The 24,208-nt window shown below is 46.4% G+C and overlaps 1 protein-coding gene across 9 annotated transcripts in view; it reads left to right on the top strand.

Moving 5' to 3' along the window:
* ADCK1 (aarF domain containing kinase 1) overlaps nucleotides 1-24,208 on the top strand; it is a 126,545-nt gene that overhangs the window by 27,155 nt on the left and 75,182 nt on the right. For 7 of the 9 annotated variants that reach the window (XM_030803519.1, XM_030803521.1, XM_030803518.1 and 4 more), the window contains exon 4: nucleotides 23,658-23,861. The exons of 1 other annotated variant lie outside the window; for it this stretch is intronic. In XM_030803519.1, coding sequence (XP_030659379.1) covers nucleotides 23,658-23,861 — 204 coding nt within the window. Of the gene's footprint in view, nucleotides 1-63; nucleotides 182-23,657; nucleotides 23,862-24,208 lie in introns of all 9 variants that reach the window. One more of the 9 variants, XM_030803522.1, reaches the window with a different exon arrangement.

Here is a 24,208-nt window from a genome sequence, read left to right as displayed (position 1 = left end):
TCCACTGCCAAGCACCTCTGCTTTTATTTTTTTAGTTTTTAAAAGGCTTTTTTTTTGAGCTAGAGTCTTGCTGTGTTGCCCAGGCTGGAGTGCAGTGGCGTGATCTCGGCTCACTGCAACCTCAGCCTCCTGGGTTCAAGTGATTCTCCTGCCTCAGCCTCCCAAGTAGCTGGGACTACAGGTGTGTGCTACCATGCCCGGCTAATTTTTTGTGTTTTTAGTAGAGACAGGGTTTTACTGTGTTAGCCAGAATGATCTCCATCTCCTGACCTCATGATCTGCCCGCCTCGGCCTCCCAAAGTGCTGGGATTACAGGCATGAGCCACTGCGCCCAGCCCAATTTTTGTGTTTTTAGTAGAGATGGGGTTTCACCATGTTGGCCAGTCTGGTCTTGAACTCCTGACCTCAGGTGATTCACCTGCCTTGGCTTCCCAGAGTGCTGGAATTACAGACGTGAGCCACCATGTTTGGCCAGCCTCTGCTTTTCTATCCGCAAAATGATGGTGGTAGCCTTTGCCCCGTTCCGTTTATAAGAATGGAAATGAGAAGCTTTGCTTAATTTAACATTGTGGATTATTTAAACCAGCCAGAGACCATCACACCCAACTAATTTTGTATTTTTAGTAGAGACGGGGTTTCACCATGTTGGACAGGCTGGTCACAACCTCCTGACTTCAGGTGATCTGCCCTCGTCGGCCTCCCAAAGTGTTGGGATTACAGGCATGAGCCACTGCGCCCAGCCATTTAATTATTTTTATCACGTGAACTCATGGATATTTATTTTATTCTATGGGGTCTATGTCCCATATATAATCCAGACAATACTTTTCCTTTATATCCAAAACAATCATTATTTTATTGCTCAAATGGTTCCACTTTTAACCACTGGGAGCTCTTTCAGGTTGGCTCCTTTTGATATGCCCCCAACCTATTTTGAGCACTGCCTTACATTCTTGTACTGAAAGATACTTCAGGCTTATCCTGTATTTTCCTTGCCCTGGAATCAATTACTTCTCCAAGGAGCCCTGGTTCCTGTTATTGGAGAATGGTATTTAGAAACCAAGATGTAGACGTTAGGTATTCGTTTTGCTACTGGGGTACCATTGCTTCTAGGCCCTTCTAGGAGACAGAGTGAGGATATATATGTGTGTACACTCACTCACACATACACACACTTCTGTCTTTCTACTAAAAAACTAAGTTTTTTTTTTTTTTTTGAGACATAGTCTTGCTCTGTCACGACCCAGGCTAGAGTGTAGTGGTGCGATCATGGTTCACTGCAGCTTCCAACTCCTGGGCTTAAGCTATCCTCCCACTTTAGCCTTCTGAGTAGTTGGGACTACAGGTGTGCACCACCATGCCTGGCTAATTTGTAGAGACAGAGTCTCACTGTGTTGCCCAAGCTGGTCTTGAACTCCTGGCCTCAAGTGATCCTGATGCCTTGGCCTCCCAAAGTGCTGGGATTATAGGCGTGAGCCACCGTATCTGGGCAAAAAACTATGAAATGATGCTTATATCTCCAATTTTAGTCCAACACCACAGAGTCCATGTTAGCATTCTCCCTTTTTTAAATATCACCTGTTTCTCTGACAGTGATAAACCTGCCTCTTATCTACAATATATTTCCTTATTTGTTTGACTCTCTTACACTCTAAAATAGTTAAGACTACTGAAGCATTCATGAGCAGAGACAATGGTCTAAAATAGGTGAGGTTGAATGAGTTAAGTTGGTATGGGAGCTGAGTTTGGAAAGGTGGGTTGATTGAAACATGTAGCCTTGGGGACAAGGTGATTTTGGCTGAGCATGATGGGTGAAATTTTGGAGATTGTCTATAAGAAAAATATTAATTCAGTGTCACTGGAGACTAGGAAAGTGAAGGGGCATAGTGGCAAATAGGATTAGAGCTAGGTCACAGAGGGACTCAAGGCTAGGTTTTAAGTCATAGACAATAGGGAGCCATGGAGAATTCTCCAGTAAAGTTATTTATTAAGCCTTCAGTGATTGAGAATGCTTAAAGTTATTGCATCATTGATTTTTTTTTTTTTTTAGACAGGGTCTTGCTCTGTTGCCCAGGCCGGAGTGCAGTGGTGCAATCTCTGCTCATGGCAACCTGTGTTCACTGCAACCTCTGCTTCCCAGGTTCAGGCAATTCTCCCACCTCAGCCTCCTGAGTAGCTAGGACTACAGGCATGCGCCACCACACCCAACTAATTTTTGTATTTTTTGGTACAGACAGGATTTCACCATCTTGGCCAAGCTGGTCTCGAACTTCTGACCTCAAATGATCTGCCTGCCTTGGTCTCCCAAATTGCTGGGATTACAGGTGTGAGCCACCATGCCTGGCCAATTTTTTTTTTTTTTTTTTTTATTAAATATGAGACAGAGTCTTGTCATGTTGCCCATACTGGTCTCAAACTCCTGGGCACAAGTGATCCTCCCACCACGGCCTCCTAAAGTGCTGGGATTACAGGCGTGAGCTACTGTACCCAGCCAGTTATTGAATTTTTTTTTTTTTTTTTAACACCAGTGCCACTTGCCAAAAATATTTTTTGAGCTTCTGTGTTGGACAGTGGGTAGAAGTGTGTGAACCTGCATGTGTATATGTGTCTGTGTGCGTATGACAGAGAACAAGAACAGGAAACTTTTCTTTTTTAAATCAGAGTTAAATGTCGGAGGTGACCTTGATTGCTACTTTGAGTGTGAGGTTTTTTTAGCTAAGCTCAAATTCTTGTTACCAGGTAGGTCCCTGGGCTTCTGTGTATCAGATGATTCAGGTCAGTAGTATGTGTTTGTTTGGTTAGTTACTATAGCACCTAATATTTGGACTACAAGTAATGATTAATATCTTCTTCCTTGCCTGAGAGTCAGGGAGATGCAGGACCCTGCCAAGTGGTGATCAAAATTCATCAGCTTCATTACTGATAGACACACGACTGAGCATATAGTTTGGGATCTGGAGGAGGTGGGCTTGCTGAACTTCACCCCTGAATTTGAGAGGCTTACCTACCCAGGCACAGACATGGCTGGACAAGCCTCTCAGTTAGGGGACTGCCTCTTAGAGGAGGAAGGAACTGAAAATCAATGCTCTGCAGATAAGCAGATCCCAAACAGAGAGGAGAGAGGAAGGGGTGAGCTGAGCAAACTCTGTTTCTTCTCCTAAATTCCTTAATCTGATTGATGATTATCTCTCCCACAAGGAGTGAAGGAGTGGGAGAGAGAGGTCAGGAGCGTTATGCATACTAGGGCTCCCTCCGCATTGTTGCGTGAAACGTAGGGATAGAATGTTCTCCTGTAGTATTGATTGTGGGAGGGGAGGTAGCTGTAAATTTGCTATAAGAACCATTTGTTTCTATCAAATTCTGCTAATCTTTACATTTGACTTTGTTTAGGAACATAGGGTGTTTTGGGTTGGAGTATGGGGCAGCTATTTTGGCATTACTAAAATCTGCACTTAGAGGCAAGAGTCAGACACTGTCAACTTTTATTTTATTTATTTATTTTTTGAGACAGGGTCTTGCTTTGTTGCCCAGGCTGAAGTGCAGTGGCATGATCTCAGCTCACTGCAGACTCGACCTCCTGGGCTCAAGCTATCCTCCTGCCTTGGCCTCCCAAAGTGTTGGGATGGGATTACAGGTGTGAGCCACAATGCCCGGCTGCCTTCAACCTTTAGAACCATGGGATATGGTAGAGTGTTTTGGAGAAAAAGGGACTCAAATTTCTGGCCTGTGGATATTGGTTGGAGGGCAGAGTAAGGGGCTAAGGTCGGGTGACAACTCTATAACTATTCCACTGCACTTGAGAAAGACATCTTGGGCATCAGCCAGCTCAAGCCTCTAATGTACACATGTGGAAGTGGAGTTCTGTAGAGGATGTGATTTCTTTTTTTTTTTTTTTTTTTTGAGATGTAGTCTCACTCTATCACCCAGGCTGGAGTGCAGTGGCGTGATCTCGGCTTACTGCAGCCTCTACCTTCCGGGTTCAAGCAATTCTTCTGCCACAGCCTCCTGAGTAGCGGGGACTACTGGTGCGTGCCACCATGCCTGGCTAATTTTTGTATTTTTAGTAGAGACAGGATTTCACCATATTGGCCAGGCTAGTCTCGAACTCTTGACCTCATATGATCTGCCCGCCTCGGCTGTAATCCCCAAAGTGCTGGGATTAATAGGCATCAGCCACCGCACCTGGCCAGTGATGTGATTTCTTACATCCCCAGCAGGTGTGTAGCACATCATGAACTTGATCTTGATGTTCAGATACTGCCCAATCTCATGTTCTTTGCACATTATACTCTGTCATTTCCCTGTATATCTGCTTCCCGTCTGGGGAAAGGCACCAAGTTGGACAGAAAGTAGACACAAAGATGCCTGTGCAGCAGCTCTTGCCAACTGGCTGCTGCTGCTGGAGTTGCTCCTCCTGCCTCTTCACCCTCCCTCCTCTGAGCCTGAGGCTCTGCTGCTGCCTGGGATGGATTTGGGAAACACCGGAGGAGGAAGAAGGGCAATAGAGCCACCTCCCTGAAGTTCCTTTACTCATTTAATCAATAAAACAGTTAACTCAACAAATATTTAGCTTTCTCCTATGGAGGGGAGGATAGACCCTTCAAAAGGAATTGATAGGTGCTGGCTCTTTGTTTCAGAAAAGAGTTTCAACTCTGAAGCTATTGAACAACTGCCGGTTTTGAGGATAACCATCCTACCAGTTTAGTGAAGGTATAATTCACTAAGCATTTTAAAGATCCTGTTTGTCTGCAAAGGGAACTGTAGCAATGTCTGGTTCTTCAGGAATATCCCCTGAAACCTGGGATCTGGTCTGGCCAAACCAGGACATTTCTTCACCATCCTTCCATCCATCTATTACTTTAGCTAACTTTAACTGAGCCTGCTCTGTGTCAGGTACAGGGTGAGGCTCAGAGGAGAAAATGGGAAGTAAGACTCGATGTCTGCCCTCAAGTTGTCATAGTTGAGGGTCAGGGGGGCGGGCAGAAGGCATGAAATCACCAGCTACAGGACCTATTTGCCTGTTAGAACTCTGGCCCCTAGTCTGGAATTACTTCTCCTGATCCCTGACACCAGCTAACTTCCAGGCAAGGTGGGCGTGTTCAGGGGTAGCTTTTCTTGGGAGATGGGGCTGGGGTGCGTTTCTCCTGGAGTAGTGTTCTGGGTCTCATTGAGCTATAGCTCCTTTGCACGTACAGCACCTGTTGACCTGGCATGGAATCTTTTCAGTGAGTTTTCAAGCCCTGTGCCTCTAGACCCACTTTTGCTGCTTTCGTTTGTCATCACGGAATGTTTGCCTGAGAGTGTTCAGCATAGAGGAGGAGAGAAATTGAATCCTTGCTATCTTGGTGACTGGCTTTCTCGGAGTTTGTGATAATTTCTGCAGGAGCATGAGCTGCATTTAATTCGCTCTGGTTGGGTCATCTAAGGACCAGTTCTTTGGAATTAGGGAGACAGAGTCTGTGAGTCTAGCACCTCCTTTTTAGCTTTCTGAATACTGCATCGAAATCTGTGCAGTTTTCCGCAGTGGCCCTGACCTCAAAACCGTTCTGATTCTGGAGAATTCTGTAGGAATAGGTTCTTGAGCTTTGATGTGGCCTGGGGAGAAACTTGGTAGGGCCCATGGCCATCAGTGGGAGTCCTGGGGGTAAATGTGGTGGGCCTGGGAGAAAATGCGATTCTCCCTGGAGATTGGGCTCACTGTGTAGTGGCTTCTCTGTAAGTCCTAGGCAATCAGGGAAATGCCAGCTACCCTCTCAATTGGTCTAGACTTATTAGTTACCTAGGGACCGTGGCCAACACCAGCGTTTTATTTTTCCATATCTGTATACAGCTCGTATTTTAAAAAATGTGTAATATTTAAGACCTAAGACAAAGTGTAAAAAATAATTCAGTGATCACCCTCTTGCTCATTGCCCAATTTCAGAAATAGTACACTTTACCCATGCAGTTATATAGCCCGTGGGTACTTCTTCCCTGATTCCAGCTTTCTTCCTGCATATCCAGAATTAAGCAGTATTTTCAATTCATTGTTTATTATTCCCATACACTTCCTTATAACCAACTATTCAGGTATTTCTGTGATATTTTTCATCCTGTCAACACTTCTTCCTTTACTTGGCTTTGTTCTAAGCAAAAATATCTGTGAAATTACAGGTTTGATTTTCTCTCTCTATCTAATGCAAATGCAAATAAATATTCTGGGTACCAGCTGAAATTGCCTCTTGTACCACCTTTTGCATACCATCACTGCTGCAAGGTCGTACTCTGAGAAACAAGGCTGCAGCATCCGTAGCAGATGCTGCTGGGCTATGCCCTGGCTTGCACCCACTCTTGCCTCGATCTTTACCCCTCTGCTTTTGGTTACTCTCTTTCCGGCTCTTCTCTTTTCCTAGCTCACACTGTTCATCTCCTGGGGCTGCTTTAGGATTGGAGATGCCTGATGTGATGGTATTTGCTGCTGTGGTTCTAAAGCAGTGATCTTTTCTGAAGGCCACAGCTATAATGAAACAAAACAACCCCCTGGGTTTTCGGTGATATGAGCCCGTTGCTGTGTGCTGGGCATCTCTCCATTCTGATCAGCACACAGTTCCTCTCGTGTGCATGTCTGCAGCTCCCTCACCTATGTGGGCTGCCTGGACACATGGGTGGGCTTCCTGCTACTTCAGAGCTGCCCTCCAGTGGCCCCTACCACCTGGTTCTACAGGGTAAGCGGAGCAGGCACAACACCCAGCTCTGCAGAGAAGGTCCTGCATTGTGAGGACCTACACTTCTAACAAGGCCCTCTATGGGGCAGGAACTGGAGTAACCCTGGTTTCAGCCTGCCCTTGCCCATCTCAGACCCTATCCGAGACCAACCCAGGCTGGGCTTTTCATTGCTGATGGCTTTTCCCACTGAAAACCTCCAGCAGTTTTCTGACCTGCCCTGGACTGGGTGCTTCGGAGCTGTTTCCACCTCTGCTGGAAATGGATGTGGCAACATGATGAGAGATGCGGGGTAGGCAAAAGCTAGGACTTCCCTGTGGCTGAGGCAATTTAGTACTGGAGTGCATAGAAGTATCCTTGGTCTAGACTTATTAGTTACCTAGGGACCATGGCCAATACCAGCATTTTATTTTTCCATATCTGCATACAGCTTGTATTTTAAAAAACGCGAAATATTTAAGACCTAAGACAAAGTGTAAAAAATAATCCAGTGATCACCCTCATGCTCATTGCCCAATTTCTAAAATAATACCTTACCCATGCAGTTGTAGCCTATGGGTACTTCTTGAATCCAGCCTTCTTCCTGCATAACCAGAATTAAGCAGTATTTTGGATTCATTGTTTATCATTCCCATGCAACAAAGCCAAGTGTCCTTCACCCAGAACAGCTGTAAAGCAGCTTTCCAGAAACAGAAGAGATTTTATGTCTGTCATCAAGGTGGGAATGGGACAGCACCCAGGTGGTTCACAACCTGTCAGACAATCAGTCACCTGGGGAGCCTTATAAAGCACACATTCCTTGGTCCTGTACACTAAAGATTTATTGTCAGTGATTTTGAGGTAAGGCCTGGAAAGCCTCACTCTGGTGTCCAGGCTGGAGTATAGTGGCGTGATCATGGCTCACTGCATCACTGCAGCCTCTACCTCGAGCTCAATGGATCCTCCCATCTTAGCCTCTCGAATAGCTGGGACTGCAGGCTTGCACCACCATGCCTGGCTAATTTTTGTATTTTTTGTAGAGACAAGGTTTCGCCATGTTACCCAGGCTGGTTTAGAACTCCTGAGCTCAAACAATCCCCCAGCTTTGGCCTCCCAAAGTGCTGGGATTACAAGCATGAGCCCTGCCAAAAGCCATATTTTTAACGAGTTCATCAGGTAGGCTTCTACCAAGGTTTGAATGGGTCTCTCCAAGTTCATGTTTTAGAAACTTAATCTGCAAAGCAAGAGTGTTGAGAAGTAGGACCTTCAAGAGAAAATTAGGTCATAAGGGCTCTGCCCTCATGAATGGATTAATGCTGTTACTACCATGGGAATGGGTTCCTTTTGGGTACCTTCCCTCTCTGTCTCCACCTGCAATCCCCACCCTTTCATGGGCTCTCTTACTCTTCTACCTTCCACTATGGGATGACCCAGCAAGACGGCCCTTGCCAGATGCGGGTCTCTTGGTCATGGGCTTCCCAGCCTCTAGAACTGTTTTTTTTTTTTTTTTTTTTAAAAGTGATCCAGTCTCAAGGATTTTGTTATAGCAGCACAAATGGATGAAGATGGCTTCTGCTGCACTGTACTTAGGGGTCTCTATTATCTCATTTAATTTTTACAGTAGCCCTATGAGGTAAATACCGTTGTTATCACCCCTATTTTACAGATGAAGAAACTGATGAACAGACAGATGGAGTGACTTGTTCAAGGGTCCACAGCTAGCAAGCAGGTGTACTAATTTCCTGTGATTGCCGTAACAAATTACCACAAATTGGGTGGTTTAAAGCAATAGAAGTTTGTTCTCCTACATTTCTTAAGGCCAGAGGCCCAAAATCAAAGAGCCCCCAGTACCATGCTGCTGGTGGGAAGCATTCTAGGGAAGAACCCTTCCTTGCCTTTTCTGGTGGCACCAGGCATTCCTGCGGCTGCATCACTGCAATCTCTGCCTCCAGCTCCTCTACCTTCTCTCTTTTTTTTTTTTTTTTTTTTGAGACGGAGTCTTGCTCTGTCATCTAGACTGGAGTGCAACCGTGTGATCTTGGCTCACTGCAACCTCTGACCCCCAGGTTTAAGCGATTCCCCTGCCTCAGCCTCCCGAGTAGCTGGGATTACAGGTGCCTGCCACCTCATCCGACTACAGGGAGATCAACTAATTTTTTGTATTTTTATTAGAGACGGGGGTTTCACCATGTTGGTCAGGCTGGTCTCGAACTCTTGACCTTGTGATCTGCCTGCCTTGGCCTCCCAAAGTGAGCCGCCGCACCTGGCCTACCTCTTGTTTTTAATAAGGACAACTCTCCTTATTGGATTTAGGGTCCACCTGGGCAATCCAGGATGATCTCATCTTAAAAATTCTTTTTTTTTTTTTGAGACAGTCTGGCTCTGTTGCCTAGGCTGGAGTAGACTGGTACAATCTCTTCTGCCTCCTGGGTTCAAGTGATTCTCCTGCCTCAGCCTCCCGAGTAGTTGGGATTACAGGCATGCATCACCATGCCTGGCTAATTTTTGTATTTTTTGGTAGAGACAGGGTTTCGCTGTGTTGGCCAGGCTAGTCTTCAACTCCTGGGCTCAAGTGATCTGCCTGCCTTGGCCTACCAAAGTGCTGAGATTATAGGCGTGAGCCACCATGCCCAGCTTCATCTGAAAAATTCTTAATTATATCTGTAAAGACCCTTTTTTCTGAATAAGGTTACAGTCACAGATTCCAGGGGTTAGGACATGGACATATTGTTTTGGGGGCCACCATTCAACCCACTACAGGAACTTAGATTTAATGCCAAATGGTGCAGCTCCTCAGGCTGTGCCTATAACCACTCCCTGGCTCACTAATCTGGACTGGATGAGCTCCCAGGGTTCCTCCAGGCCAGTGGTCCATACAGCATGGGGTTCCGTGTTGTATCAGGGCATCAGAGGCATCTGTCAAGCCTCGAGACATCAGTGTTTTTTTCTCCACCTCTCTCCCATCCCCTCAGCCCTCTGCAATTTCTCCTGAAACCCTTTGGGCTGTTCATCTTGGACTCAGAAAATTCCCATGCATTAACATGTTGACAAAGTTAGGCTGCAGGTGCTGTGAGGACAGACTCATACTGGCTTGGATGAGATGTGTTTCTCTTGCCTCAGTGGCCACAGCTCCAAAATGGGAATTGCTGGAATAGCAGGGCTAGATGGAAGGCCGTAATATAACTAATAAAATTGACGGAAGGCACTCCGCAGCTGTAAGGGTGATCGAGATGCTTGTTAACAGCAGTAATAATCTAATAGCCTGTTCTTGATTTCCCACTTCTCACTGTCTTGGCCCTAAGCAGCTATTTTCTACCAAATTAAAATCCACTCAGCTCTCTTCCTGTCCCTGAATAAAACTACCCTCAAAGCTCTTGCCTGTTACAGCAAGACTTTTTAATAGACTTTTCCTTGTAGAACCATGAGACATATGTCCAATTAGCTGAATAACTTCACTTAAATATACAAATAAACTGTTGACTGATAACAGCAAGACATATGTGAAGCTAATTTAAGGCAAGGTGGTTCAGGAACTGGGGTGCTGTCCCTCCCACAGCCCCAATCTATCTTTAAGCTTCTCTTCCCCCCAATCTATTATTATTATTTTTGAGACGGGGTGTCACTCTTGTCACTCAGGCTGGAGTGCAGTGGTGCAATCATGGCTCACTGCAGCCTGGACTTCCCAGGCTCAGGTGATTCTCCCACTTCAGCCTCCCAGGTACCTGGGAATACAGGCACTTGCTGCTATGCCCGGCTAACTTTTTGTATTTGTAGTAAAGATGGGGTTTCACCATGTTGTCTAGGCTGGTCTCGAACTCCTGGGCTCAAGCTATCCACCTGCCTTGGCCTACCAAACTGCTGGGATTACACTTGTGAGCCACTGCACCTGCCCCCACTCCAGTTTTTTGCTTATGGAAAAGATCTTTATCCCCTAACCCCCAACACGTTATAGGATGAAGGGGGATGTCTCTCTGCCGTGCCTGGTCACAGTGCAGAGTATCTAAGCCACTTGTTCAGTGATATTTATTGAATGCCTACTATGTTCCAGGCACTGTGTGGGGTGCTGGGTGTACAATGGTCTGTTCTTGGGAGGACAAGAGGTAATTCACAATGATGGGACTCAAAAGCACATCCGCTCCAGGAGGACAGGGGACTTGTTTGTATTGCTTGCTGCTGTGTCTGCAGCACTAAGAACAGTGCTTGCCACGCACACAGTGGTCTCAGTGTACACTTTTCAGGAAATCAATGTGGGGCTAAGTAAACAAGGTCATTTCAGCTCTTGCTGAGTGCCCTAAAGGAGATAAAATGTAGTCATGAGATAAAGAGGGGCTGAGGGAGAGGCTGGGAAGGGCTCTCTCACATGATGTTTTTCAGCTGAAACTGAAGAGTGATCAAAGAACTAACAAGTGAAGGGCTGCGGGGAGACTGTTAGAGGAAGAGGCAGGGCTGGCCGTGTGATTACGGGGACTAGTGCAAAATGAAAATGCTGGGCCCTGCTGCCCCAACCTTCAAAGGATGGGCAGGTCCCGGGAATGGCAAGCTGTGTGCTGGGGCGTGCTCAGGATCTGGATGGGGGTGGGTGAGAGGTGCCTGCCAAGCTGTGTGCTCAGCTTGCTGTGGCTGTTCTAGTTCAGGATGGGGCTGGATAACACGTGGCACCTGTGTGACCCCAGCCCCCCCCATGCCTGTGTCAAGGCTACCTGCAGGGATGGAGAGCAATGCATAATGCAGGCCTCCCTTTCCCAGTGCACTGGTTGCAGAGAGCAGCAGTGATGTCAGGTAGAAGTAGGGAGGTGGGGCCTGCCGTGGTGGCTGGCCTGTAATCCCAGCACTCTGGGAGGCCAATGCAGGTGGATGACCTGAGATCAGGAGTTTGAGACCAGCTTGGGCAACATGGTGAAACTAAAAATACAAAAATTAGCCAGGTGTGGTAGCACGTGCCTCCTCAGCTACTCGGGAGGCTGAGGCAGGAGAATCGCTTGAACCCAGGAATTCGAGGCTGCAGTGAGCTGAGATTGTACCACTGCACTCCAGCCTGGGGGACAGAGTGAGACCCTGTCTCAAAAAAAAAGAAGTAGGAGGTGGGGAGGAGCTGGGGTACTGGGGGCAGGGAATGGTCAGCCAAGGATGTGGGACTGTGTGGAGCTGAATCTCCTGGCACACCTTCCTTTGTCCCATCAGACTTCACTTCCAAAACACAAATTCAAAAGTTTCAAATTCAAGAATAGTTTGAACCAGGGAGGTGGAGGTGGCAGCTACTAATACAGTAGCTTTCTATGACTGTATTAGTTTCCTGTGACTGCTCTAACAAATGTTCACAAACATAGTGGCTTCAAACTATACATTCATTCTCTTATAGTTCTGGAGGTCAGAAGTCTGGAACAGTTCCACTGGGAGAAAATTAAGGTGTCAGCAGAGCTGCGATTCTTCTGGAGGCTCTAGGGGAGAATTCTTTTCCTTTTTTTTTTTTCTTTCCATCTTGTAAAGGCTGTCCACATTCCTTGGCTCATGGTCCCATTCCTCCATCTTCAAAGCCTGCGACATCTGGCTAAGTCCTTCTCCCCCTCACATCTCCCTGGCTCCCTTCTGCTTTTCTCTGCCACTTATAAAAGCCATGGTGATTACACCGGGCCAATCTGAGTAATTCTGGATAATCTCACTGTCAAGGTCAGCAGATTAAGAAATTAAACTGGCTGTGTGTGGTGGCTCAGGCCTGTAATCCCAGCACTTTGGGAGGTTGAGGGGAGTGGTTCACTTGAGGTCAGGTGTTCAAGACCAGCCTGGACAACATGGTGAAACCCTGTTTCTACTAAAAATACAAAAATTAGCCAAGCATTGGTGGTGTGCGCCTGAAGTCCCAGCTACTTGGGAGGCTGAAGCACGAGAATAGCTTGAACCAGGAAGGTGGAGGTGGCAGTGAGCTGAGATGGTGCCATTGCAGTCCAGCCTGGGCGACAGAGTGAGACTCAATCTGAAAGAAAGAAGGGCGGCAGGGAGGGAGGGAGGGAAGGGAAGGGGAAGGGAGGGGAGGAGAGGGGAGGGAAGAGGGAGGGAGGGAGGAAGGGAGGAAGGAAGGAAGGAAGGGGAAAGAAAGAAGCCTTCATTTCTTCTGCAATCTTCATTCCCTGTGCCATGTAAGGTAACACATTCATGGATTCCAGGGAGCTGGACATGTACATCTCAGGTGGCAGGGGCATTATTCCGACTTCCACAGTGACTGCAGGGCATTAAACCACACGCGCAGGCCTTCCTAAGTGCAGGGCAGCTGCATGCCCTTGAAGCCAGCCCTGGAGAGGGAAACCGCAAGCCTAAAAGCCCCGATGCAGCAATGAGCTTGGCTCACTGAAGGACATGGAGGGAGACCCGAGTGATAGACTAGAGTGAACAATAGGGCATGTGGTACAAAATGAGACGAGAGAGACTGGCACAGAACCCCGTGCTGTATGGACCACTGGCCTGGAGGAACACTGGGAGCTCAGGTCAAGAACACAGGGCCTCCTGGGCCACAGTGAAGAGTTAGGAACAGCAGGCTGGAATCTGCTATTGGATCTTTAGGGGAAAAACAACTCTATATAAAAAATTTCAAATGTAATTAAAAAGTGTGGAGAATAATAGGCTGAATCCCTATACCTGGCACCTAGATCTAAAGTTTGCCAGGCCAGGCTTAGTGGTTCAGGCCTATAATCCCAGCACTTTGGTTGGGAGGCTGAGATGGGTGTGTCACTTGAGGTCAGGAGTTCAAGACCAACCTGGACAACATGGTGAAACCCCATCTCTACTAAAAATACAAAAAAAAAAAAAAAAATTATCCAGGGTGGGTGTGGGCCTGTAATCCCAGTTACTTGGGAGGCTGAGGCAGGAGAATAGCTTGAACTTGGGAGACGGAGATTGCACTGAGCTGAGATCACACCACTGCACTCCAGCCTGGGTGACAGAGTGACACTCTCTCAAAAAAAAAAAAAAAAAAAAATTTGCCAGGCCAGGCATTGTGGCTCATGCCTGTAATCCCAGCCCTTTAGGAGGCTGAGGCAGGAGTATCACTTGAGGCCTGGAGTTCTAGACCAGCTGTAGTCCCAGCTACTTGGGAGGCTGAGGCAGGAAGATTGCCTAAGCCCAGGAGTTTGAGGCTGCAGAGAGCTATGATGGCACCATTGTACCCCAGTCTGGGCGACTGAGTGAGATCCTGTCTCTGTAAAACAATCAAACATGACACACGAACAAACAAAAAATTTGCCATAATTCTTTCATCATTATTATTATTTTTTTGCTGACAAATTTAAGCAAATTATAGAACTCATGGCATTTCACCTGTAATTTCAGTGTGCATCTCTAAAAACTGATATTTTTCTAAGTTATCATGTGATTATCTCAGCTAATGATATTAACAGGAGTTCTTTTTTTTTTTTTCAGACGTAGTCTTGCTCTGTCGCCCAGGCTGGAGTGCAGTGGCGCAATCTCGGCTCACTGCAAGCTCTGCCTCCCGGGTTCACGCCATTCTCCTGCCTCAGCCTCTCCGAGTAGCTGGGACTACAGGTGCCCACCACCACGCCCAGCTAATTTTTTGTATTTTTAGTAGAGATGGGGTTTCACCGTGGTCTCGATCTCCTGACCTCGTGATCCGCCCGCCTTGGCCTCCCAAAGTGCTGGCATTACAAGCGTGAGCCACCGTGTCCGGCTGCTAGTTCTTTAATTTCATCCAATTTTTATGTGTATTCACTTGTCCCCAAATGTGCTGCCTGTTGGTCTTCACATTGTCCCTGAGCTTTGTGCCTATTTTAGCTGTCTCTCTGAGATTAGAGTGAGGCCTTCTTCCCTGTATCTTTCAGGGTATTTCCTTCTTTCCTTCCTTCCTTCCTTCCTTCCTTCCTTCCTTCCTTCCTTCCTCCCTCCCTCCCTCCCTCCCTCCCTTCCTTTCTAATTTTTTTTTTTTTTTTGTGATGGAGTCTCACTCTGTCACCCAGGCTGGAGTGCAGTGGCATGATCTTGCAATCTCCGTCTCCTGGGTTCAAGCAAATCTCCTGCCTCAGCCTCCAGAGCAGCTGGGATTACAGGCATGCACCACCACGCCCAGCTAATTTTTGTATTTTTAGTAGACACAGGTTTCATCATGTTGGCCAGGCTTGTCTTGAACTCCTGACCTCAAGTGATCCACCTGCTTTGGCCTCCCAAAGTGCTGGGATTACAGGTGTGAGCCACTGTGCCTGGCCTGGGGTATTTTTTCTTTTTCTTTTCTTTTATTTATTTATTTATTTTTAAGACTAGGTCTTTTTCTGTCATCCAGGCTGGAATGCCGTGGCTGAAACATGGCTCACTGCAGCCTCCACCTGCTGGGTTCAAGCGATTCTCCTGCCTCAGCCTCCTGAGTAGCTGGGATCACAGGTGTGTGCCACTACTACTAACTAATTAAAAAATTTTTTTTTGTAGACATGGGATCTTACTAAGTTGCCCAGGCTGGTCTCAGACTCCTGGCTTCAAGTGATTCTCCCATCTCAGACTCTCAAAATGCTGGGATCACAGGCGTGAGTAACCTTGTCTGGCCGGAGTTTTGTTTTCTGTTCTTTTCCACCAGCCCCCAAGAGCCCCAGGCTGTGAGGAAATGAAAAAGACTCCTGTGCCACATTCAGGCCTATGGCCTGAGCAAGCATAGTGGGGACGGGAAGCAGGCTGGCTGCTGCATTCTGCTCGCGGCCTAACACTTGTTTTTCTTGACTATAATTGCCATTCCAGAGATGCCCTTACTCTTCTAGCCGCTGAACAACTGTTGAGAACAAATTAATTATGCATCTTCTCAGTGTGTGTGATTAAGGGGCAGATGGAGGGAAGGGTTCTCTTCAGCTTTTCTGGCAACTGGGTTCCCAAATGGATGCTTTCCAGACCGAAGAGTACGTGTCCTGGGCTCCTGTGGGCATCTGGGTTTGTCTCTGTGGTGGCAGGCTCGCTCACTGGCAGGCGGAGTCACAAGTTGCCAGTAATAATATTATTAATCCCTTAAATTTGCAGCTCCTTTGCTGTTTGCTGAGGGCTTGCACAGTCACATCAGCTCATTTGTTGGGATTTCAGGGATGCTGGAACAACTTTCTTTGCTTAATTCTTCCCTAAATCATTATTGATGCTTGTAATTCCACCATTAGAAAGTAATTCCTTTGGCTTGAACTCAGTTCTTTATTAAAATGCAAGTATCCTTGGCAGCTGTGTTGTATGTTTTATTCATTAAGCTTTCTTAGCCACTAGCAACTGCCCTCTCCAGATACCCCTATCTGCCACCTTCCTTTTAGGATGGGCTTCTCTGAAATAGAACTTACATTTGGAAACTGTCCCATTTCATAGAAATCTGCTCTAGGTTAGTTGCTCTGGCTGGAAAGAGACAGGTAAAGAAACTCTTGCCAGGATGTCAGTGACTGATCATAATTTCTTTCTTTCTTTCTTTTGTTTTTTTTTGGAGACAGAGTCTCACTCTGTTGCTCAGGCCGGAGTGCAGTGGTGTGATCTTGGCTTACTGCAACCTCTGCCTGGAGGTTCAAGCAATTGGGTTCAAGCAATTCTTGTGCTTCAACCTCCCAAGTAGCTGGGACTACAGGCGCACACCACCATGCCCAGCTAATTATTTTTGTATTTTACTAGAGACAGGGTTTCACCATGTTGGCCAGGATGATCTTGATCTCCTGACCACGTGTTCCACCCACCTCGACCTCCCAAAGTGCTGGGATTACAGACGTGAGCCACCGCGCCTGGCCTGATCATAATTTCTTATGTTACCATCTCTAGGGAATATTCTTATTTTGACTAGAAACTTCTGGAAACAGTGCTTAATGCAAAGGAACTGGTGTCCCTTCATCCTATCATGTCAGTGGTGTTGGTCTTAGCTCTCCCCTCTGTTGGACTCCCTTAGAGAGGCAGTGTGGGGAGCAGGCCCTGTCAGGTCCACCAAGAGCAGACTCGGTCTGTGTAACTCAGATTGGGCGTTGCCCTGGAGTGTAGTTCATTGGGACAGGGGAGAAAGTGGAGCTGACCACATAGATGATGGTGTGACAGACTGTCCATCTTGCAGAAGGAAGACTGAGGCACAGAGACAACAATCTACTTGGAGTTGGGGCTAGAATTAAAATTTTGTCTTTAGAACCCCAGTAACAGTTGTAGGTTTTTAAGAGTCAGAAGACACCTTAGAAACATCTAGCTCTGGGAAAGCAAAGACATTTCATTTGCGAACTCCAGTTGATTAGTGGTGGTTGTCTGAGTGCAGGTTGGAGAATAGGCAAGTCGTCACCTGGACTCACTGAGTGCGTGCTGTGGTTGATTAGTGATGTCTGATGTGTGCCACGGGCACAGTAACAGAGGTGAGGCACATATGCACTCACTTCCTATTCCTGACTCTGCTCAACTTCTCAATTTACAGATGAGCTGAGGCCCAAGAAGCTGAGATGATTTGTTCAGGATTGCATAAGTAGGGGCAGTAATTGGCAGAATTGTCCCAGAATCCAGGTCCCTTGAGTCTTGATTCAAAACTTTTTCTTCTGAAGTATACTAATATTCTAAGAGGTATTTCATTATGGTCTTGGAGTTAGACTGCCAGGATTCAGATCCCAGCTCTGCCACTAATAAACTGTGTGGCCTTAGTCAAGCCATTTAACCTTTCTGAGCCTTAACTTCGTCTTTAAAAGAGAGGATAATAATTATGCCTACCATATAGGATGGTTATGGAATTAAATGAGAAAATACATGTATAAAGGGTTCAGAGTAGGGCCTAACACATAGTAAATACTTAATCCATGATAGTAGCTCAATTAAAATGTTCCTTTTTTTTCTTCCTTTTTGTTGAGACGTCACTTTGTTGCCGAGGCTGGAGTGCAGTGACATGATGATGGCTCACTGCAACCTTGACCTCCTGGGCTCAAGCAGTATTGCCACCTTTCAGCCACTCAAGTAGCTGGGACCACAGGCGTATGCCACCATGCCTGGCTAATTTTTCTTCATTTTTATTTTTTGTAAAGATGGGCTCTCATTATGTTGCCCAGGCTGGTCTTGAACTCCTGGCCTAAAGTGATCCGTCCACCTCAGCCTCCCTAAGTGCTAGGATTACAGGCATGAGCCACTGAGCGCGGCCTTGGTTTTCAAATATTTGGGAATTTTCCAGAGATTTTGTGGTTATTGATTTATACTTTGGTTCCATTGTGGTCAGTGAAAATATTTTATATATTTTGATCCTTTTAAATTTACTGAGATCTGCTTTATGACTCAGAATGTGGTCTGTCAGCTGCATGTGGTGGCTCATGCCCGTAATCCCAGTGCTTTGGAAGGCTGAGGCAGAAGGATCGTCTGAGGCCAGGAGATTGAGACCAGCCTGGGCAACATAGTGAGTCCCTGACTCAACAAAAAATTTTAAAAAACTACCTGGGTGGTGTGTGCCTGTAGTCTCAGCTACTGGGGAGGCGAAAACAGGAAAATCCCTTGAGGCCAAGAGTTCAAGGCTGCAGTAGACAATGATGGTGTCACTATACTTCAGCCTAGGAGACACAGTAAAACCTTGTCTCAAAAAACAAAAAGAATATGGTCTCTCTTGGCAAATGTTCCTTTTATACTTGAAAATAATGTATATTCTGCTGTTGTTGGACAGAGTGTTCTATAAATTCCAGTTCAGACTGGTTGATAGTGTTCAAGTCTTTTATATCCTTACTCATTTTCTATTTGCTGTATCATGTATTGAGAAGATATTGAAATCTCTGCCTATAATGTGGATTTTTCTGTTTCTCTTTGCAGTTCCATTAGTTTTTTTGCTTCATGTATTTTGAAGCTGTGTTATTGGGTGCATAAATGTTTAGGATGGTATGTCCTCTTGATGGATTGATCCCTTTATTGTTATGAAATGATTTTCTTTATCCCTGATAATATTCTTTTCTCTGAAATCAATTTTGTCTGCTATAAATATAGCTGTTGCAGCTTTCTTTTGATTAGCATTGGCATGATATATCTTTTTTTTTTTTGAGATGGAGTCTTGCTCTGTCACCCAGGCTGGAGTGCAGTGGTGCGATATCTACTCACTGCAAGCTCCGCCTCCCAGATTCACGCCATTCTCCTGTCTCAGCCTCCTGAGTGGCTGGGACTACAGGCGCCCGCCACAATGCCTGGCTAATTTTTTTTTGTATTTTTAGTAGAGACGGGGTTTCACCATGTTAGCCAGGATGGTCCCGATCTCCTGACCTTGTGATCTGCCTGCCTCGGCCTCCCAAAGTGCTGGGATTACAGGTGTGAGCCACTGTGCTCGGCCTGATATATCTTTTTTTATCCTTCTATTGGGTTGGTGCAAAAGTAATCAGTTTTTGCCATTACTTTTAATGAAGACAGCTATTACTTTTGCACCAACTCAATACATTTAACCTATTTGTGTTTTTATATTTGAAGAGCATTTCTTTTAGGCAGCATACATTTGGGTCTTTTTTTTTTTTTTTTTTTGAGACAGAATCTTGTTCTGTTGCCCAGGCTGGAGTGCAGTGGTGCGATCTTGGCTCACTGCAACCTCCGCCTCCTGGGTTCAAGCGATTCTTCTGCCTCAGCTTCCCGAGTAGCTGGGACTGCAGGCGCGTGCCACCACGCCTGGCTAATTTTTGTATTTTTAGTAGAGACAGAGTTTCACCATATTGGCCAGGCTGGTCTCGAATTCCTGACCTCATGATCTGTCTGCTTTGACCTCCCAAAGTGCTGGGATTACAGGTGTGAGCCACCCACTCACGGGAGTGTGCTTTTCATATGTAAATCAACAAATTCAGAGCCCATACCTCACAACCACCTTCTTTATTAGGCTCTTGTACTCTGGACTACTATTCTCCTGCCCTAATTGCCCCATCATTAGGTAGTAGACAACTAGGAAAAGCTCCCATGCCAACTAACCAGTCCTAATCCTGTTTACCCTGCTTTGACCTTTCCTTCACATGGAATAGCAGCAAAGACTCTTGTCCACATTTTCCTGCTTTCCCCCTCTGCCTTTGACTCTGGTGCTTCTTTCCCCATGTGGCCTGGTGTGGCATGCCATCATGCCGTCTATTTCTAGAGACTTGTGAGTAAAGGCTTCTGCTTTCATGGTAATCATTTCTGTGTTTGTGTGTCTTACCACACGTGATTGAAACAAATCCCAATCCCCTTGTAGTAAGTACAGAAACACCAGCCCTGGCTAAATGGACACCTCATTTAATCTTCGTAGCAGCCCTATGAGGTGTAGGTACTATTATTATCTTACTTTTATAGATGAGAAGACTGAAGTAGGGAAAGGTTATGTAACTTGCCCAAGTCCACCAGCTTCTATGTGGTGAAGTTGGGATGTAGCCTGAGACACTCTGAAGTCCTGTGTTCTTAACTACAGAACTATCCCATGTGTGGTCAGGGTGGGGTTCAGTCTGAGGTTAAACTCTTTTAATATGTTTACAAACTGCAACTCGTTTTTTCCCCTAAGACATGATGAGCTTTACTTTGCTGTCTAAATGACAACGTAAAGATTAGCATCTAGAAAAGAGAGCTTGCGGACAGTGTGGGCCTGATTTCTTGGGGATGAGGAGTTACAATTTCATTTTTCTGATGGACAGTACACATGTGTGACATGGGACCCTGCCATATTAGGAAAGAGATGCTGGATTCTCTCTAATCAAAGCTGGCCCAGTCTGCGTGGCAGAATCTTGTCCATTTAGAGCTGAAAAAAAAAATCAGCTGGACTTTCCATTTTCAGAAGATGCTGAAAAGGGATGATAAAAAAATTTCCCCTATTATTGTAATATTTATTGTTCATAAGAAATTTGGGAAATACAAGTCAGGTGTAGTGGCTCACGCCTGTAATCCCAACACTTTGGGAGGCCAAGGGGGGTAGATCACTTGAGCTCAGGAGTTCGATACCAGCCTGGGCAACACGGTGAAACCCCTTCTCTACTAAAAATACAAAAATTAGCTAGATGTGGTGGCGGGCCCCTGTAATCCCAGCTACTCAGGAGGCTGAGGCAGGAGAATCACTTGAACCTCAGAGGCAGAGGCTACAGTGAGCCGAGATCATGCCACTGCACTCCAGCCTGGGCGACAGAGCAAGATTCTGTGTCCAGAAAAAAGAAATTTGGGAAATACAGAAAAACCTATATAGAAGAAAAAAATACTCTTATAATTTCACAGCCCAGAGATACCATTATTAGCGTTTCATTCCTTTAGGGCTTAAGTTTCTGATTAGAAGAATTAATCAAAGGTCAGTTTGGGGTCTGTCGCCTTCTCTTTCCATGTCTGCGTGTCTCTCTGTGTGTGGGGTGTGTATGTATGACTGTCTGATGGTCTCTTTCCTTTCTGTCGCTTACACACCCCTCAGCCCCATTGGAGATATTGCCCAGTTCTGAAGGGGAGTCCCATGGATTCAGTCTGACATTGATACCTTTCTGCCTAGCTTGGGGCCTAGGGCCCCTGCTCTTGGGGCGTTAGATGTGGGTAAAGGATTGCCCTCCTTGGGCTTTGACTCCATCTGGCCTAATCAATAACTAATCAACACTGAGTTAATCTTATTAGCTATTCACTGCCTCCCTCCCAAACTCCAAACCAAGCTGGCTATGACAATGCTTTTAATTAATATGAGGCAGATTAAAACTCATTACATAATCCTAGTACTTTGGGAGGCCAAAGCGAGTGGATTACTTGAGATCAGGAGTTCAAGACCAGCCTTGCCAACATGGTGAAACCTCATCTCTGCTAAAAATACAAAAAATATCCGGGTGTGGTGGTGCGTGCCTGTAATTAGTTACTCAGGAGGCTGAGGTAGGGGAATCACTTGTATCTGGGAAATGGAGGTTGCAGTGAGCCGGGACTGCACCAGTGCACTCCAGCGTGGGTGTCTCAAAACAAAACAAACAAACAAACAAACAAAAAAGTCTAGCAAAGCTTGAAGTAGACAGACCCCTGTGGGCCTAAGGATGGCCTGCTAGTGCCTGGAGTCTGAGGCATCCCCTCTGCTGTGTTGGGAGGTGGGCGGATGGGTCTTCTGGCTGCTGGGTTGAGGGTGTTCAGGGCTGCAGCAGTCTCTTCTGAGCAGCAGCGATCTGGGCGTGGTGGCTCATGACGGTAATCCCAGCACTTTGGGAGGCTGAGGCGGGTGGATTGCTTGAGCCTGGGAGATGGAGACTACTGTGAGCCATGATTATGCCACTGTACTCCACTCTGGGAGACTCAGTGAGACCCTTTCTCAAAAAAAATTGTGCAAATTTATGGGGTACACGGGAAATTCTTACACATTTATAATGTGTGGTGATTAAGTCAGGGTATTTAGGGTAGCTATCACCTGAGTACAATACAGTTTTCTAAATACAGTCATTCTCCTCCGCCGTCAAACATTGAATTTATCCCTTCAAGTTTACTTTATGTTTGTACCCTTTAATCCACTTCTCTTCATCCTCTGCCTCCCCACCACCCATACTGCCTGGTTTGTTATCTATTTTTCCACTCTCTACCTCCAGTATCACATGTTCTCTCTTATATGTGGGAGCTAAAACAAAAACAAAAACAAAAAAAACTCTTCTTAATTTCTAAATTTCCTGTGTGGTTCCAACTAATTATACAGGATCTTTGAACGCTTCTTCCACCTTTGTTGTCAACTGTTATTTAACTCCTCGCATGATTTTATGGCCCCCAATATGTGTTAATTACATTAGCGTCCTACGCGGCACTGAAGAGTATAAGTCCATCCTCGTAGTTCACTCTCTTGGTTAACTGAGTTGGGAGAAGGCAGGTACCAGGTCCCCACAGGGTACTGGGGTCCCTTGTCTTCTGTGTGTGCCCATGGCCTAATCCTGCCTCAGGGGCTTTAGCTCCTAGAAGGTAGGACCCTCATAGTACCAAGGCCCTCAGCTGGGCAGGGGGGATGACTGTGGATACACAGCCTGGGGGCAGATGGGGCCACCTCCCAACTCTGGAAGGACCAGTGAGCATCCGGATGTGAGTTAAGGCTACTCTGTCCTAGACAACCTGCCCAGATGCCTTCTCCATGTGCCTCATACCCCCCACTACAGTGACTCCTCCAGTTAATAGGAGACCCCTGCTAAAGTTTGCTACACCAAAGAGCCCTAGATTTTGGAGTGTTTTCTAGACCTTCCTTTGATATTTATTAGTGATTTCTTTTTTTTTTTTGAGACAGAGTCTCGCTCTGTTGCCCAGGCTAGAGTGCAGTGGTATGATCTCGGCTCACTGCAACCTCCGCCTCCTGGGTTCAAGCAATTCTCTGCCTCAGCCTCTCAAGTAGCTGAGATTACAGGTGCCCGCCACCATGCCTGGATAATTTTTTTTGTTTTTTTGGTAGAGATGGGGTTTCACCATCTTGGCCAGGCTGGTCTTGAACTGCTGATCTCATGATCCACCTGCCTCGGCCTCCCAAAGTGTTGGGATTACAGACATGAGCTACCGCGCCCGGCCTAGTGATTTCTTTAGCAACAAAACGACCGAGTTTGTCTTCTTTAAAGATACCAAAACTTGCTTCCCTGAGGTGCTGTGAAGATTAAAAGATACCATACATATGACCATGTTTTGTAAAACGTAGCAGTCTAAACAAATAAAGCGTAATTGGTATGTCTGAGGAGTGGGTGGCAAATACTTTAACTCTGTGTCCCTTGAATGAATCATTAGTAGGTTAGACTTGGTTAAAAGCCTTGAATGCTTATTTCTAGGGAGTGAGACCCAGACTAGGTAAGTTTTGATGAAAAGGAGAAGATAGGAAGCACTGGGCCATGTTTGAAGGGCGGCCTCCGTATGAGGTTGGAGTTGACTGCCCCGTGTACCAGGAAGCTGGACACCAAGGGAGAAGGGGTGTGTGTGTGTGTGTGCGCGCACGCGCCCGCGCGCCCGCATGTGCCTGCACCTGCCCTGGGCATTGTGGGGTAACGAGGGTTTTCAAGCAGAGCGGGAAGGTGAAGGGAATAAGGTGTAGGGAATGGTCTGCACTCACACCTCTCTGGCCTTGGCCTGTCTTCCTGCAGGTGCACCTTCGCTCTGCCAGGCGTCTCTGTGAGCTCTGCTGTGCCAACCGGGGCACCTTCATCAAGGTGGGCCAGCACCTGGGGGCTCTGGACTATCTGTTGCCAGAGGAGTACACCAGCACGCTGAAGGTACTGCACAGCCAGGCTCCACAGAGCAGCATGCAAGAGATCCGCCAGGTCATCCGAGAGGATCTGGGCAAGGAGGTACCCACCTTTGCAGGGGGGATGGGCCTGGGTTGGGATGCTTCAGAAAAGGCCCCGGCCGAATTCTTGCAGTCTCGGCCAGGGTGCTGGGGATCCACCAGTGACACAAAACCAAATGTCACAGCCACTCTCAGTGCTGAAATCAAAGAGGTTAGAAGGAATCTCAGTGGCCCTCAGTGAAACATACCAGTTCAACCATATGGAATAGTTCATATGAGACTGTTATTGACCTGAAACCTATATATGATTCATATGGTTCAACCTAATAATATCTGTCACTTACTGAAGGTTTAAGGCTTATTGAAGCTTTATCCTCAGCAGGGCTTTGAAGCCCCATCCCATCTGGT

The sequence above is a fragment of the Nomascus leucogenys genome, chromosome 22a (genome assembly GCF_006542625.1).
Source record: "Nomascus leucogenys isolate Asia chromosome 22a, Asia_NLE_v1, whole genome shotgun sequence".
Taxonomy (NCBI): domain Eukaryota; kingdom Metazoa; phylum Chordata; class Mammalia; order Primates; family Hylobatidae; genus Nomascus; species Nomascus leucogenys.
Note: the sequence above shows the minus strand (reverse complement) of the source record. Positions and strands in the feature narration are given on the sequence as shown.